At 37.7% G+C, this 12865-nt stretch overlaps 1 protein-coding gene across 2 annotated transcripts in view; it reads left to right on the top strand.

Moving 5' to 3' along the window:
- The window catches only part of RSF1 (remodeling and spacing factor 1), a 169909-nt gene that overhangs the window by 92857 nt on the left and 64187 nt on the right, over positions 1 to 12865 (top strand). For both annotated transcript variants that reach the window (XM_022593906.3, XM_022593903.3), the window contains exons 3-4: positions 3389 to 3481; positions 4823 to 5028. In XM_022593906.3, coding sequence (XP_022449614.1) covers positions 3389 to 3481; positions 4823 to 5028 — 299 coding nt within the window. The remainder of the gene's footprint in view (positions 1 to 3388; positions 3482 to 4822; positions 5029 to 12865) is intronic.

Below are 12865 nucleotides of genomic sequence, written 5' to 3'. Positions count from 1 at the left end.
AATGGTTGACATATGAAAATTATATGAAATTCAAATTTCCTTATAAAGTGGTATTGTAATACAGTGAAGCTTACTTGTTTATGTATTTTCTGTGACTGCTTTTGCACTATAACAGCAGAGTTGAATAGTTGAAAAAGAGGCCATATGGTCACAAAGCCTAAATTATTTCCTGTTTGTCCCTTAGAAAAAGTTTGCTGACTCTTGGTGAGATTATATAGTCCTGCATAAGAATTATTTAAGTGTCATTTAGAGTACCTTTTTTATTTGCAGGTTTTATTTGCAGTATTTACTTCGTGGTAACAACATGTTAGGGCTACTTGGGCAAATCTAATTAATGTGCCTTTGGTTGGGGGGGAGTACCTCAAATGGCACAGTAGTATGTCTACATTGCCCTTAAAGAAACAGAAAATGAATAGCATGTTTATCTCTGAATATCAGCACAACAGAGGTTTTACACTCTAAGCATTGTAAATGAAGGTCAGTAAATTGAAGCTAAGTAGTGAGGAAGCAGACGCTTATATCTTAATTATCTCTGTATCTACCTCTCTTTCTCTTTCCTCCCCTTTCACACAGTAAATGATAATCAACAGTTGTTCAGCTATATTTGGTGTCTGACGCTGTGAGCTGTTGGCCATGCTTTGGAGCTGTGTCATTCTCAGCCCCTTTGGTGAAACTGAACTTCCCCACACTCAGCTTTAGCCTACATCTTCTTCTAGGGGTATGGTATACAGTAGAGCACTCAAGAAATGCTTCATCCAAATCATAAGCTTGGCTCTGTGTTGTTGACTGTCCCTCTGTCTGATTTTTTTAAATTGAGATATTATTCACATACCGTGAGATTCACTCTTTAAAAATATGCAATTCAGTGTTTTTAAGCATATTCACAAGGATGTGCGCTATCTTAACTGTAGAACACTATCATAATTATAGAGCATTTTTGTTACTCTGAAACGAAATCTGCCCATAGCCACCACTGTCTGTTCCTCCCTCTGCTTACCCACTAGCAACTGCTAACGAATTTTGTCTATATGGATTTGACTCCTGTGGAAATTCCATATACAAACTTCCATAAATTTGTGACCTCTTATGTCTGGTTTCTTTCACATAGCATCGTGGTTTTTTGGGGGTTTTTTTGTGTTGTTTTTTTTTTGCGGTACGTGGGCCTCTCACTGTTGCGGCCTCTCCCGTTGCGAAGCACAGGCTCCGGACGCTCAGGCTCAGCAGCCATGGCTCACGGGCCTAGCTGCTCCGCGGCATGTGGGATCTTCCCAGACTGGGGCACGAACCCGTGTCCCCTGCATCGGCAGGTGGACTCTCAACCACTGCGCCACCAGGGAAGCGCTAGCATCGTGTTTTGATGTTCATCCGTGCTGTACAATATATCACTACTTCATTCCTTTTCATGGATGCATAAAATCCCATTGTATTTATATTCCATGTATTATTTTATTCATTCATCAGTTGATGGAAATTTGGGTTGTTCCCACCTTTTGGCTATTATACTGTGATGAACATTTGTACAGTATATGTTTTCATTTTTGGGGAGTACATACCGAGGAGTGGAATTGCTAAGTCATGTGGTAACTCAGTGTTAACATTTTGAGGAATTGCTAAACTTTTTTTTACAAAGTGGCTGCACCATTTTACATTCCCATCATTTGCTATTATCCTTTTTTTAAAAAAATTTATTTAATTTATTTATTTTTGACTGCATTGGGTCTCCGTTGCCGCGTGAGCTTTCTCTAGCTGGCGGCAAGCAGGGGCTACTCTTCGTTGCGGTGCGCAGGCGTCTCATTGCAGTGGCTTCTCTTATTGCAGAGCATGGGCTCTAGGCGCGCAGGCTTCAGTAGTTGTGGTGCGTGGGCTCAGTAGTTGTAGCTTGTGGGCTCTAGAGCGCAAGCTCTGTAGTTGTGGCGCACAGGCTTAGTTGCTCCACAACATGTAGGATCTTCCCAGACCAAGGCTCGGACCCATGTCCCCTGCATTGGCAGGTGGTTTTTCAACCACTGCGCCATCAGGGAAGCCCCTATCCTTCTTTTTGATTACAGCTATCCTAACAGGTATGAAGTAGTATTTCATTGTGGTTTTGATTTGCATTTCCCTAATGACTAAGGACATTGACTATCTTTTCCTGTGCTTATTGGCCATTTATATATATTCTTTGGCAAAGTGTCTATTCACATGTTGACCTTTAGGTTTTGATATAATCATTTGAGGTCTTCCTTGTGTAATATTCCAGAAATTTCCCTTATTCTGTATATCTCAATTTTTTTCCTCTACAAAATGTAGTGCTGTCAGTCAGAGGAAGTATGGTATTCCAGAGAATGGAGAGCTCATTCTTCCTTTTTGCCTTTGAAGATCCCCCATGATATAGTTCCTTGCCATACTGCATTCTGTCCTAACTTGGTAAAAAAAAAAAAAAAAGATGACACCGGTACAGGAGAGGAAAAGGGTAGCCCTCCCAGGAGGGCCAGCCTGGTCTTATTCCTAGGTTGAGGTGGTTATATAAAGCAGTTTCACTTGCCTGTTTGTTTTTCTCCTGCCAGTGTTTCTAGCTAATTGCCCAAGCTCCCAGATAATTTTGTGCCTTGTATTGGTTCTTCTCCCTTGGCCTTCATTATACTCTTTGTTCCTTGGATTGGAAAAAGAGCATGAAGTTTCTAGGTACTTTTTATCATTTTTTATGCCTATTTCACAATCTTTAAGGTCAGTATTATTACTGCTCCCCTTTTATGGCTGAGGAAACTGGCTCACAGAGGTCATAAAGCCCATGGTGCATCGCCTGATAAGTGGAATGGTTATCCAAGTCTTCTTTCCTCATCCTTTTAAAGAGTCTCTGGTTTGCTTGCAATGTTTGTATGAGAAGAGAAGCCTAGAAATTTAAGTTAATGCCACATTATAGAAGGTCTCAAATGCCAAGCAGTGGAATCTTTACCCATGATTAGGAGGATTTTGAGTTGGAGAGTTACTTGAATAAAAATGTGCCTACAGTTTGGCATAGTTTTTTTAGCTTGCTTCTATTGTAGGCATAGAGATGAATAAACTATTGTTCTTGCCATCGAGGAACTTCTAGGCTGTTTGGAGAGGTGGAATCAGATAATTACTTGCATTTGGGAAAATGTGCCACAAAAGTGTGTATAAAATTCTTGAGAGCAGAGGAGAAAGCTGCAGGGATCCCTGCTTACCTTAAATTCAATCATCAGACAGTAGTAAACATTTCTGGTATATTTAAGTAATAGGCATTTCAGGGTGGGATTGGATTCAGTTGTGTTTGGTATAAACTTTTTCCTTTATATATTAACAAAACTGTTAACATAATTGTACAACAAAACTACCAATGTAAATTTAAATTGCTTTTATGTATTAAGACTTTAACTTTCTCTGACAGATATGTCAAGAGTTTAACAGCACCTGGGCATGGGAGATGGAGAAGAAAGGCTATCTTGAAATGAGTGTTGAATGCAAGTTAGCACTCTTAAAGGTAATAAATTTATTATTTGTTACAGTTATTTTAATTAAAAAATTCACTTTTGACTCCTTCTGGTTGAATTGGGAAATAACTAGAAAGTAGACTTTTGGTGGGGGGCTTACGCCTGCAGCATGTGGGATCTTAGTTCCCCGACCAGGGATCGAACCTGCACCCCCTGCAGTGGAAGCACCAAGTCTTAACCACTGGACCACCAGGGAAGTCCCCAAGTAGACATTTTCACTGTTAGCAGAAAAGGACAATAGATTTTTCTTTTTCTTGTTTATTGTTTGGTGATAAAACTGTTCTTTGAATTACTGTTTTGGGTTATTTTTCAATATACAAGTATATCTAGGTTTATGATCTCTGCTTGTAGGGAAAATAGTAGAATGGGTAAACCCCACATTAATTTTATGCATTATTTGCAGCCTTCACAGTCATTGTTAACAAATACGGTAAACTGTGGTTAATCTTTTACTGATTTACTAAATTAGTAATTTGATCATTAGTTTTCCAGATGACATGGGGCATGCCAGTGTGTACTTAATAAAAGTCTCACATAACCAAACCTACTTAATTAAAATAGGTCTTCTCAAAGTATAGATTTATTTTCAAGTTTGAGTTCCCCTTTTTCTCCTTGCTTGCTTCAGTGTGTTGGCCCTAATTATTAGCAATGTGGTCAGCATAATGAAGGGGAAAACTACCTTTATAGAAGAGAGTCTACGGGCCTAGACACCACAGGCAAAGGCAAAGAGGCTATGATAGAAACGTCATGTATTATTTGCCCGGGCAGATAGGTTCAGGGAAGAAATCTGACTTTATACACTAATCATACACAAAAATTTTAATTAAAAATCAGTTCTTCCAATTTGGTGATGTCTTTTTTTTTTTTAAAGAGAATTCCACAGAGTAAGTTATCAATAAGACTGCCTTCCTTAAAAACTGTATATGTCTCAAGCTTTCAAAAACAGATAGCCATTTCAAGAATGAAGTTTGTCTAAAAGCTTTAAGAGAGAAGGAGTGATTGAAAATTTTATACCATGAACAAATTTGGGAAACTTTAGTACAAACAGACTCATTGCTTTAAAATATAACTTCACTTTTGTGTCATTGGTTGGGTTAAACCTATAAATTTCTGTAATACAAAAATTAAATGTTAACTTAGAAATTTATGTTTTAAAGTTGGTTACTGTAAAATAAGTGTACAAAAGGGGAGAGAGGAAAGTGAAAGATGGATAAAACTAAAAGTATTCTTTCTCCTATCCCCAAATCTGTTCCTTGGTTGAACATATCACATTTATTTTCATGGAGAAACATTTATGGGGTATTTTAAACCATGTCATGACTATTTTCCAGTACCTCTGTGAGTGTCAGTTTGATGACAATCTCAAATTCAAGAATATTATCAATGAGGAGGATGCCGATACCATGCGTCTCCAGCCAATTGGCCGTGACAAAGATGGCCTCATGTACTGGTACCAGTTGGATCAAGATCACAATGTCAGAATGTATATAGAAGAACAAGATGATCAAGATGGCTCTTCATGGAAATGCATCGTCAGGTATCTTTTATTGGAATTTTTTTAATGTTTATTTGCATGTTTCTTACTTTGATCTCTTCTCTATTGGAATATAATCTCTAAAGCTGGGTGATCCTTTTCTTTTTATGGGATTGGGAATTTGCAGGACCTAGCCTAGTGCCCAGCATAATACCCATAGCAGGTGCTCAATTATTTGTCAGATAAATATATTTAGCAGTGTGGTCCATATCAGGACAAATACCTTGTACTTTGGAAAGCTGGAATCTGAAAAATAATGATGCATAGGTAATATGCACACAGAAACTCATCGTTGGAAAGAAATGTAAGAAAAACATTATATATATATTTTTTGGCTGTGGTGCACAGCTTCGGGATCTTAGTTCCCGGACCAGGGATCAAGCCCATGCCCTCGGCAATGAAAGCCCAGCGTCCTAACCATTGGACTGCCAGGAAATTCCCAGAAAAACATTATTTGATTTTTATTTAGCTATATAGTTTTCTATTAGACATTATTTGTTTATTACTCATTAATGTGGCTAATTCATCTGACACTTAACTATATTTTCAGTTTTTCCTGTGCATACATTTCTTTACTGAGGTCTGAAGAAATCTGAGGAACATTCTACTTTTTTTGCCCTGATCTTTTTTTTTTTCTATTCTTAATTTCTTTCGTTTATTTATTTATTTTACTTATTTATTTTTGGCTGTGTTGAGTCTTAATTGCTGCACGCAGGCTTTCTCTAGTTGTGGCTAGCAGGGGCTACTCTTTGTTGTAGCACGTGGGCTTCTCATTGCGGTGGCTTCTCTTGCTGCAGAGCACAGGCTCTGGTCGCGCAGGCTTCTGTAGTTGTGGCTCGCGGGCTCTAGAGCACAGGCTCAGTAGTTGTGGCGCAAAGCCTTAGTTGCTCTGTGGCATGTGGGATCTTCCCAGACCAGGGATCGAACTCATGTCCCCTGCATTGGCAGGTGCATTCTTAACCGCTGTGCCACCAGGGAAGTCCCTCTATTCTTAATTAATTTTTTTTCTTTTACATCTTTGTTGGAGTATAATTGCTTTACAATGTTGTGTTAGTTTCTGCTGTATAACAAAGTGAATCAGCTATATGTACACATATATCCCCATATCCCCTCCCTCTTGCATCTCCCTCCCATCCTCCCAATTCCACCCTTCTAGGTAGTCACAAAGCACCGACCTGATCTCCCTGTGCTATACAGCTGCTTCCCACTAGCTATCTGTTTTACATTTGGTAGTATATATATGTCAGTGCTACTCTCTCACCTCGTCCCAGCTTCCTCTCCCTGCCCCATGTCCTCAAGTCCATTCTCTACGTCTGCGTCTTTATTCCTGTCCTGCCCCTAGGTTCTTCAGAAACCTTTTTTTTTAAGATTCCATATATATGTGTTAGCATATAGTATTTGTTTTCCTCTTTCTGACTTACTTCACTCTGTATGACAGGTTCTAGGTCCATCCGCCTCACTAAAAATAACTCAGTTTCGTGTCTTCTTATGGCTGAGTAATATTCCAACGTATATATATGCCGCATCTTCTTTATCCATTCATCTGTTGATGGATACTTAGGTTGCTTCCATGTCCTGTTATTGTAAATAGTGCTGAAATGAACATTGTGGTACATGACTCTTTTTTTGAATTATGGTTTTCTCAGGGTATATGCCCAGTAGGGGGATTGCTGGGTCATATGGTAGTTCTATTTGTAGTTTTTTAAGGAACCTCCATACAGTTCTCCATAGTGGCTGTATCAATTCACATTCCCACCAACAGCACAGGAGGGTTCTCTTTTCTCCACACCCTCTCCAGCATTTATTGTTTGTACATTTTTTCATGATGGCCATTCTGACCAGTGTGAGGTGACACCTCATTGTGGTTTTGATTTCTATTTCTTTAATGATTCCTGATGTTGAGCATACTTTCATTTGTTTGTGGGCAGTCTGTATATCTTCTTTGGAGAAATGTCTATTTCGGTCTTCTGCCCGTTTTTGGATTGGGTTGTTTGATTGATTGATTGATTGATTGATTGATTTTTGGGTACGTGGGCCTCTCACTGTTGTGACCTCTCCCGTTGTGGAGCGCAGGCTCAGCGGCCATGGCTCACGGGCCCAGCGGCTCCGCAGCATGTGGGATCTTCCCTGATCAGGGCACAAACCCATGTCCCCTGCATCGGCAGGTGGACTCTCAACCACTGCGCCACCAGGGAAGCCCAGGTTGTTTGAATTTGATATTGAGCTGCATGAGCTGCTTGTGTATTTTGGAGATTAATCCTTTATCACTTGCTTCGTTTGCAAATATTTTCTCCCATTCTGAGGACTGTCTTTTGGTCTTGTTTATGGTTTCCTTTGCTGTGCAAAAGCTTTTAAGTTTCATTAGGTCCCATTTGTTTATTTTTGTTTTTATTTCCAATACTTTAGGACGTGGGTCAAAAAGGATCTTGCTGTGATTTATGTCATAGAGTGGTCTGCCTATGTTTTCGTCTAAGAGTTTTATACTATCTGGCCTTACATTTAAGTCTTTAATCCATTTTGAGTTTATTTTTGTGTATGGTGTTAGGAAGAGTTCTAATTTCATTCTTTTACATGTAGCTGTCCAGTTTTCCCAGCACCACTTTTTGAAGAGGCTGTCTCTTCTCCATTGGATATTCTTGCCTCCTTTGTCAAAGATAAGGTGACCATATATGTGTGGGTTTATCTCTGGGCTTTCTATCCTGTTCCATTGATCTATATTTCTGTTTTTGTGCCAGTACCATACTGTCTTGATTACTGTAGCTTTGTAGTATAGTCTGAAGGCAGGGTGTCTGATTCCTCCAGCTCCATTTTTCTTTCTCAAGACTGCTTTGGCTATTCAGGGTCTTTTGTGTCTCCATACAAATTTTAAGATTTTTTGTTCTACTTCTGTGAAAAATGCCATTGGTAGTTTGATAGGGATTGCATTGATTCTGTACATTGCTTTGTGTAGTATAGTCATTTTCACAGTGTTGATTCTTCCAATCCAAGAACATGGTATATCTCTCCGTCTGTTTGTATTGTCTTCAGTTTCTTTCATCAGTGCCTTAAAGTTTTCTGCATACAGGTCTTTTGTCTTCTTGGGTAGATTTATTCCTAGGTATTTTATTCTTTTTGTTGCAGTGGTAAATGGGAGCGTTGCCTTAATTTCTCTTTCAGATTTTTCATTGTTAGTGTATAGCATTGCAAGAGATTTCTGTGCATTAGTTTTGTACCCTGCTACTTTACCAAATTAATTGATTAGCTCTAGTAGTTTTCTGGTAGAGTCTTTAAGATTCTCTGTGTTTAATATCATGTCATCTGCAAACAGTGACAGCTTTACTTCTTCTTTTCCGATTTGGATTCCTTTTCTTTCTTTTTCTTCTCTGATTGCCATTGCTAAAACTTCCAAAACTATGTTGAATAATAGTGGTGAGAGTGGACAACCTTGTCTTGTTCCTGATCTTAGAGGAAATGGTTTCAGTTTTTCACCATTGAGTACGATGTTGGCTGTGGGTTTGTCATATATGGTCTTTATTATGTTGAGGTAGGTTCCCTCTATGCCTACTTTCTGGAGAGTTTTTATCATAAATGGGTGTTGAATTTTGTCAAAAGCTTTTTCTGCATCTATTGAGATTATTATATGGTTTTTCTCCTTCAGTTTGTTAATAAGGTGTATCCCATTGATTGATTTGCATATACTGAAGAATCCTTGCATTCCTGGGATAAACCCCACTTGATCTTCTTGTACCATCCTTTTAATGTGCTGTTGGATTCTGTTTGCTAATATTTTGTTGAGGATTTCTGCGTCTGTGTTCATCAGTGATATTGGCCTGTAGTTTCCTTTTCTTGTGACATCTTTGTCTGGTTTTGGTATCAGGGTGATGGTGGCCTTGTAGAATGAGTTTGGGAGTGTTCCTCCCTCTGCTGTATTTTGGAAGTATTTGAGAAGGATAGGTATTAGCTCTTCTCTAAATGTTTGATAGAATTCGCCTGTGAAGCCATCTGGTTCTGGGCTTTTGTTTGTTGGAAGATTTTTAGTCACAGTTTCAACTTCAGTGCTTGTGATTGGTCTGTTCATATTTTCTATTTCTTCCTGGTTCATTCTTGGTAGGTTGTACTTTTCTAAGCATTTGTCCATTTTTTTGAGGTTGTCCATTTTATTGGCATTGTGTTGCTTGTAGTAGCCTCTCATGATGCTTTGTATTTCTGCAGTCTCAGTTGTTACTTCTCCATTTTCATTTCTAATTCTGTTGATTTGAGTCTTCTCCCTTTTTGTCTTGATGAGTCTGGCTAATGGTTTATCAATTTTGTTTATCTTCTCAAAGAAGTAGGTTTTAGTTTTATTGATCTTTGCTATTGTTTCCTTCATTTCTTTTTTATTTATTTCTGATCTGACCTTTATGATTTCTTCTGCTAACTTTGGGAGTTTTTTGTTCTTCTTTCTCTAATTGCTTTAGGTGTAAGTTTAGGTTGTTTATTTGAGATGTTTCTTGTTTCTTGAGGTAGCATTGTATTGCTATAAACTTCCCTCTTAGAAATGCTTTTGCCGCATCCCATAGGTTTTGGGTTGTCGTATTTTCATTGTCATTTATTTCTGTGTAGTTTTTGATTTCCTCTTGTATTTCTTCTGTGATCTCTTGGTTATTTCGTAGTGTATTCTTTAGCCTCCATGTGTTTGTATTTTTTACAGTTTTTTTTTTCTGTATTTGATATCTAGTCTCATAGCATATTTGTTGAAAAAGATGCTTGATATGATTTCAATTTTCTTAAATTTACTGAGGCTTAATTTGTGACCCAAGATATGATCTATCTTGGAGAATGATCCGTGTGCACTTGAGAAGGTAGTGTATTCTGTTGTATTTGGATGGAATGTCCTATAAATATCAGTTAAGTCCGTCTTTAACTGATAAAGACAGAATTAACTGATATTAAAGCTTGTGTTTCCTTATTTATTTTCATTTTGGATGATCTGTCCATTGGTGAAAGTGGGGTGTTAAAGTCCCCTACTATGATTGTGTTACTGTCGATTTCCCCTTTTATGGCAGTTAGCATTTGCCTTATGTATTGAGGTGCTCCTATGTTGGGTGCATAAATATTTACAGTTGTTTTATCTTCTTGGATTGATCCCTTGATCATTATGTAGTGTCCTTCTTTGTCTCTTCTAATAGTCTTTATTTTAAAGTCTATTTTGTCTGATATGAGAATAGCTACTCCACCTTTCTTTTGATTTCCGTTTGCATGGAATATCTTTTTCTATCCCCTCACTTTCAGCCTGTATGTGTCCCTAGGTTTGAAATGGGTCTCTTGTAGATAGCATATATACGGGTCTTGTTTTTGTATCCAGCCAGCCATCGTATGTCTTTTGGTTGGAGCATTTAATCCATTTACATTTAAGGTAATTATCGATATGTATGTTTCCATTACCATTTTAATTGTTTTGGGTTTGTTTTTGTAGGTCTTTTCCTTCTCTTGTGTTTCCTGTCTAGAAAAGTTCCTTTAGCATTTGTTGTAAAGTTTGGTGGTGCTGAATTCTCTTAAGTTTTGCTTGTCTTTAAAGGTTTTAATTTCTCTGTTGAATCTGAATGAGATCCTTGCTGTGTAGACTAATCTTGGTTGTAGGTTTTTCCCTTTCATCACTTTAAATATATCCTGCCACTCCCTTCTGGCTTGCAGAGTTTCTGCTGAAAGATCAGCTGTTAACCTTATGGGAATTCCCTTGTAGGTTTTTGTTGCTTTTCCCTTGCTACTTTAAATATTTTTTCTTTTTTTAAATTTTTGATAGTTTGATTAATGTGTTTCTTGGCATGTTTATCCTAGGGTTTATGCTGAATGGGACTCTGCACTTCCTGGACCTTCCTGGACTTGATTGACTAGTTTTTGACTATAATCTCTTCAAATATTTTCTCTTACCCTTTCTTTTTCTCTTCTTCTTCTGGGACCCCTATCATTTGAATGTAAGTACATTTAATATTGTCCCAGAAGTCTCTGAGACTGTCCTCAATTCTTTTCATTCTTTTTTCTTTATTCTGCTCTGCGGTAGTTATTTCCACTATTCTGTCTTCCAGGTCATTTATCTGTTCTTCTGCTTCAGTTATTCTGCTATTGATTTCTTTAGAGTATTTGTAATTTCATTTATTGTGTTGTTTATCACTGTTTGTTTTCTCTTTAGCTCTTCTAGATCCTTTTTAAATGTTTCTTGCATTTTCTCCATTCTCTTCCTGAGATTTTGGATCATCTTTACTCTCATTACTCTGAATCCTTTTTCAGGTAGACTGCCTATTTTCTCTTCATTTCTTTGGTCTGGTGGGTTTTTCCCTTGCTCCTTCATCTGCTGCATATGTTTTCTCTGCCCTCTCATTTTTTTTGAACTTACTGTGTTTGGGGTCTACTTATCACAGGCTGCAGGTTCATAGTTCCTCTTATTTCTCGTGTCTGCCCCCAGTGGGTTAGATTGGTTCAGTGGCTTGTGTAGGCTTTCTTGCACAGGGACTGGTGCCTGTGTTCTGGTAGATGAGGCTGGATCTTGTTCCTCTGGTGGGAAGAGCCTTATCTGCTGGTGTATTTTGGGGTGTCTGTGAACTTAGCATGACTTTAGGCAGCCTCTCTGTTAATGTGTGGGGTTGTATTCCTGTCTTGTTAGTTGTTCGGCATGGGGCATCCAGCACTGGAGCCTGCTGGCCATTGGGTGGAGCTCAGTCTTAGTGTTGAGATGGAGATCTCTGGGAGAGCTCTCACTGATTAATATTACATGGGGCCAGGAGGTCTCTGGTGGTCCAACATCTTGGACCCTTTCCCCTAATCTTTTTCGAAAAACCTTGATTTCTTATATTTGTATTGACAAATATATTTGAATGGAAACATTGAATGTAAAACCTTAAAATAAAACTTTCTTTTAAATTGATAAGTGACTGGGACTGTTATTCAGAATCTTTGTGTGTCCAATTTTCTGTTTTTGGTAATTAATTATTTAGAATTTATTCTTTTAATTCTCACAATTTATATTAAGTTTGAAAATATCGGGATTTATAACTACAGTAGGGATAAGTAATAGATATATATCCACTGGCTTATGAAAAACTCCTTTAACTGTAACTCGTCTTTGTTTTTGCTGAGATTTAGCAGTGGTCATTTATTAATGTTTCGAAGAGATAATTCGTAGAAATTCATAATAGTTGTTTGGGTCAGGGAGGCTCAACTTGCATGCCCTAAGGATAAACATTAAATGAGCTGTTGGGGGATTGTTTTATAAGCATCCTTTCCTCATATTATAATATGGTTTTCCATGTAGTTAATTTGCTAAATTAAGATCAACAAAATGTTCCTGAAATAAAATATACTCACCATCTTTCCCTATGAATACATACATTAAATGAGGTTCTGTTCGTTTTGTTTTACCACCACTTCTAATTCCTATATCAAACTTGGATAGTTGTTAAAGACATATTGTCTTCTGCTTTGTAGATGAAGAACATATGGCAGAGAAAAATTATGGTTATTATTAATCAGTCATACACGCTTAAAACAACTTCAGTTTACACTGTTTTAAGTAGATTATACCCCAGTGCATGATGTGAGAGAAAGAGCATTGATTTTATAGTTAATAACTGTTTGAATCTGGGTTCCTTTGCTTATCATCTGTAGGCAGCTTACTTAATTTCTCTGATACTCTTTCCTAAAATGAAAATGATAATACTTCCCTGTTAAGTTGTTCTGAGAACTATAAGAGAAATCATACTAGGGCCATAGTACATGCTTGATAAAAATTTGTTCCTTTTCTCCCAGTTAAACTGTTGTCTTTTCTTACAACTTCTATCCCCAGAGATTGAAACTTAGTTTCTTTATAAAAGAAATATTTATCAGC

This window comes from Delphinapterus leucas, chromosome 7 (assembly GCF_059928025.1).
Source record: "Delphinapterus leucas isolate spDelLeu-1000000601 "Yukka" chromosome 7, BTC_Dleu_Yukka2, whole genome shotgun sequence".
Classification (NCBI taxonomy): Eukaryota; Metazoa; Chordata; class Mammalia; order Artiodactyla; family Monodontidae; genus Delphinapterus; species Delphinapterus leucas.
Note: the sequence above shows the minus strand (reverse complement) of the source record. Positions and strands in the feature narration are given on the sequence as shown.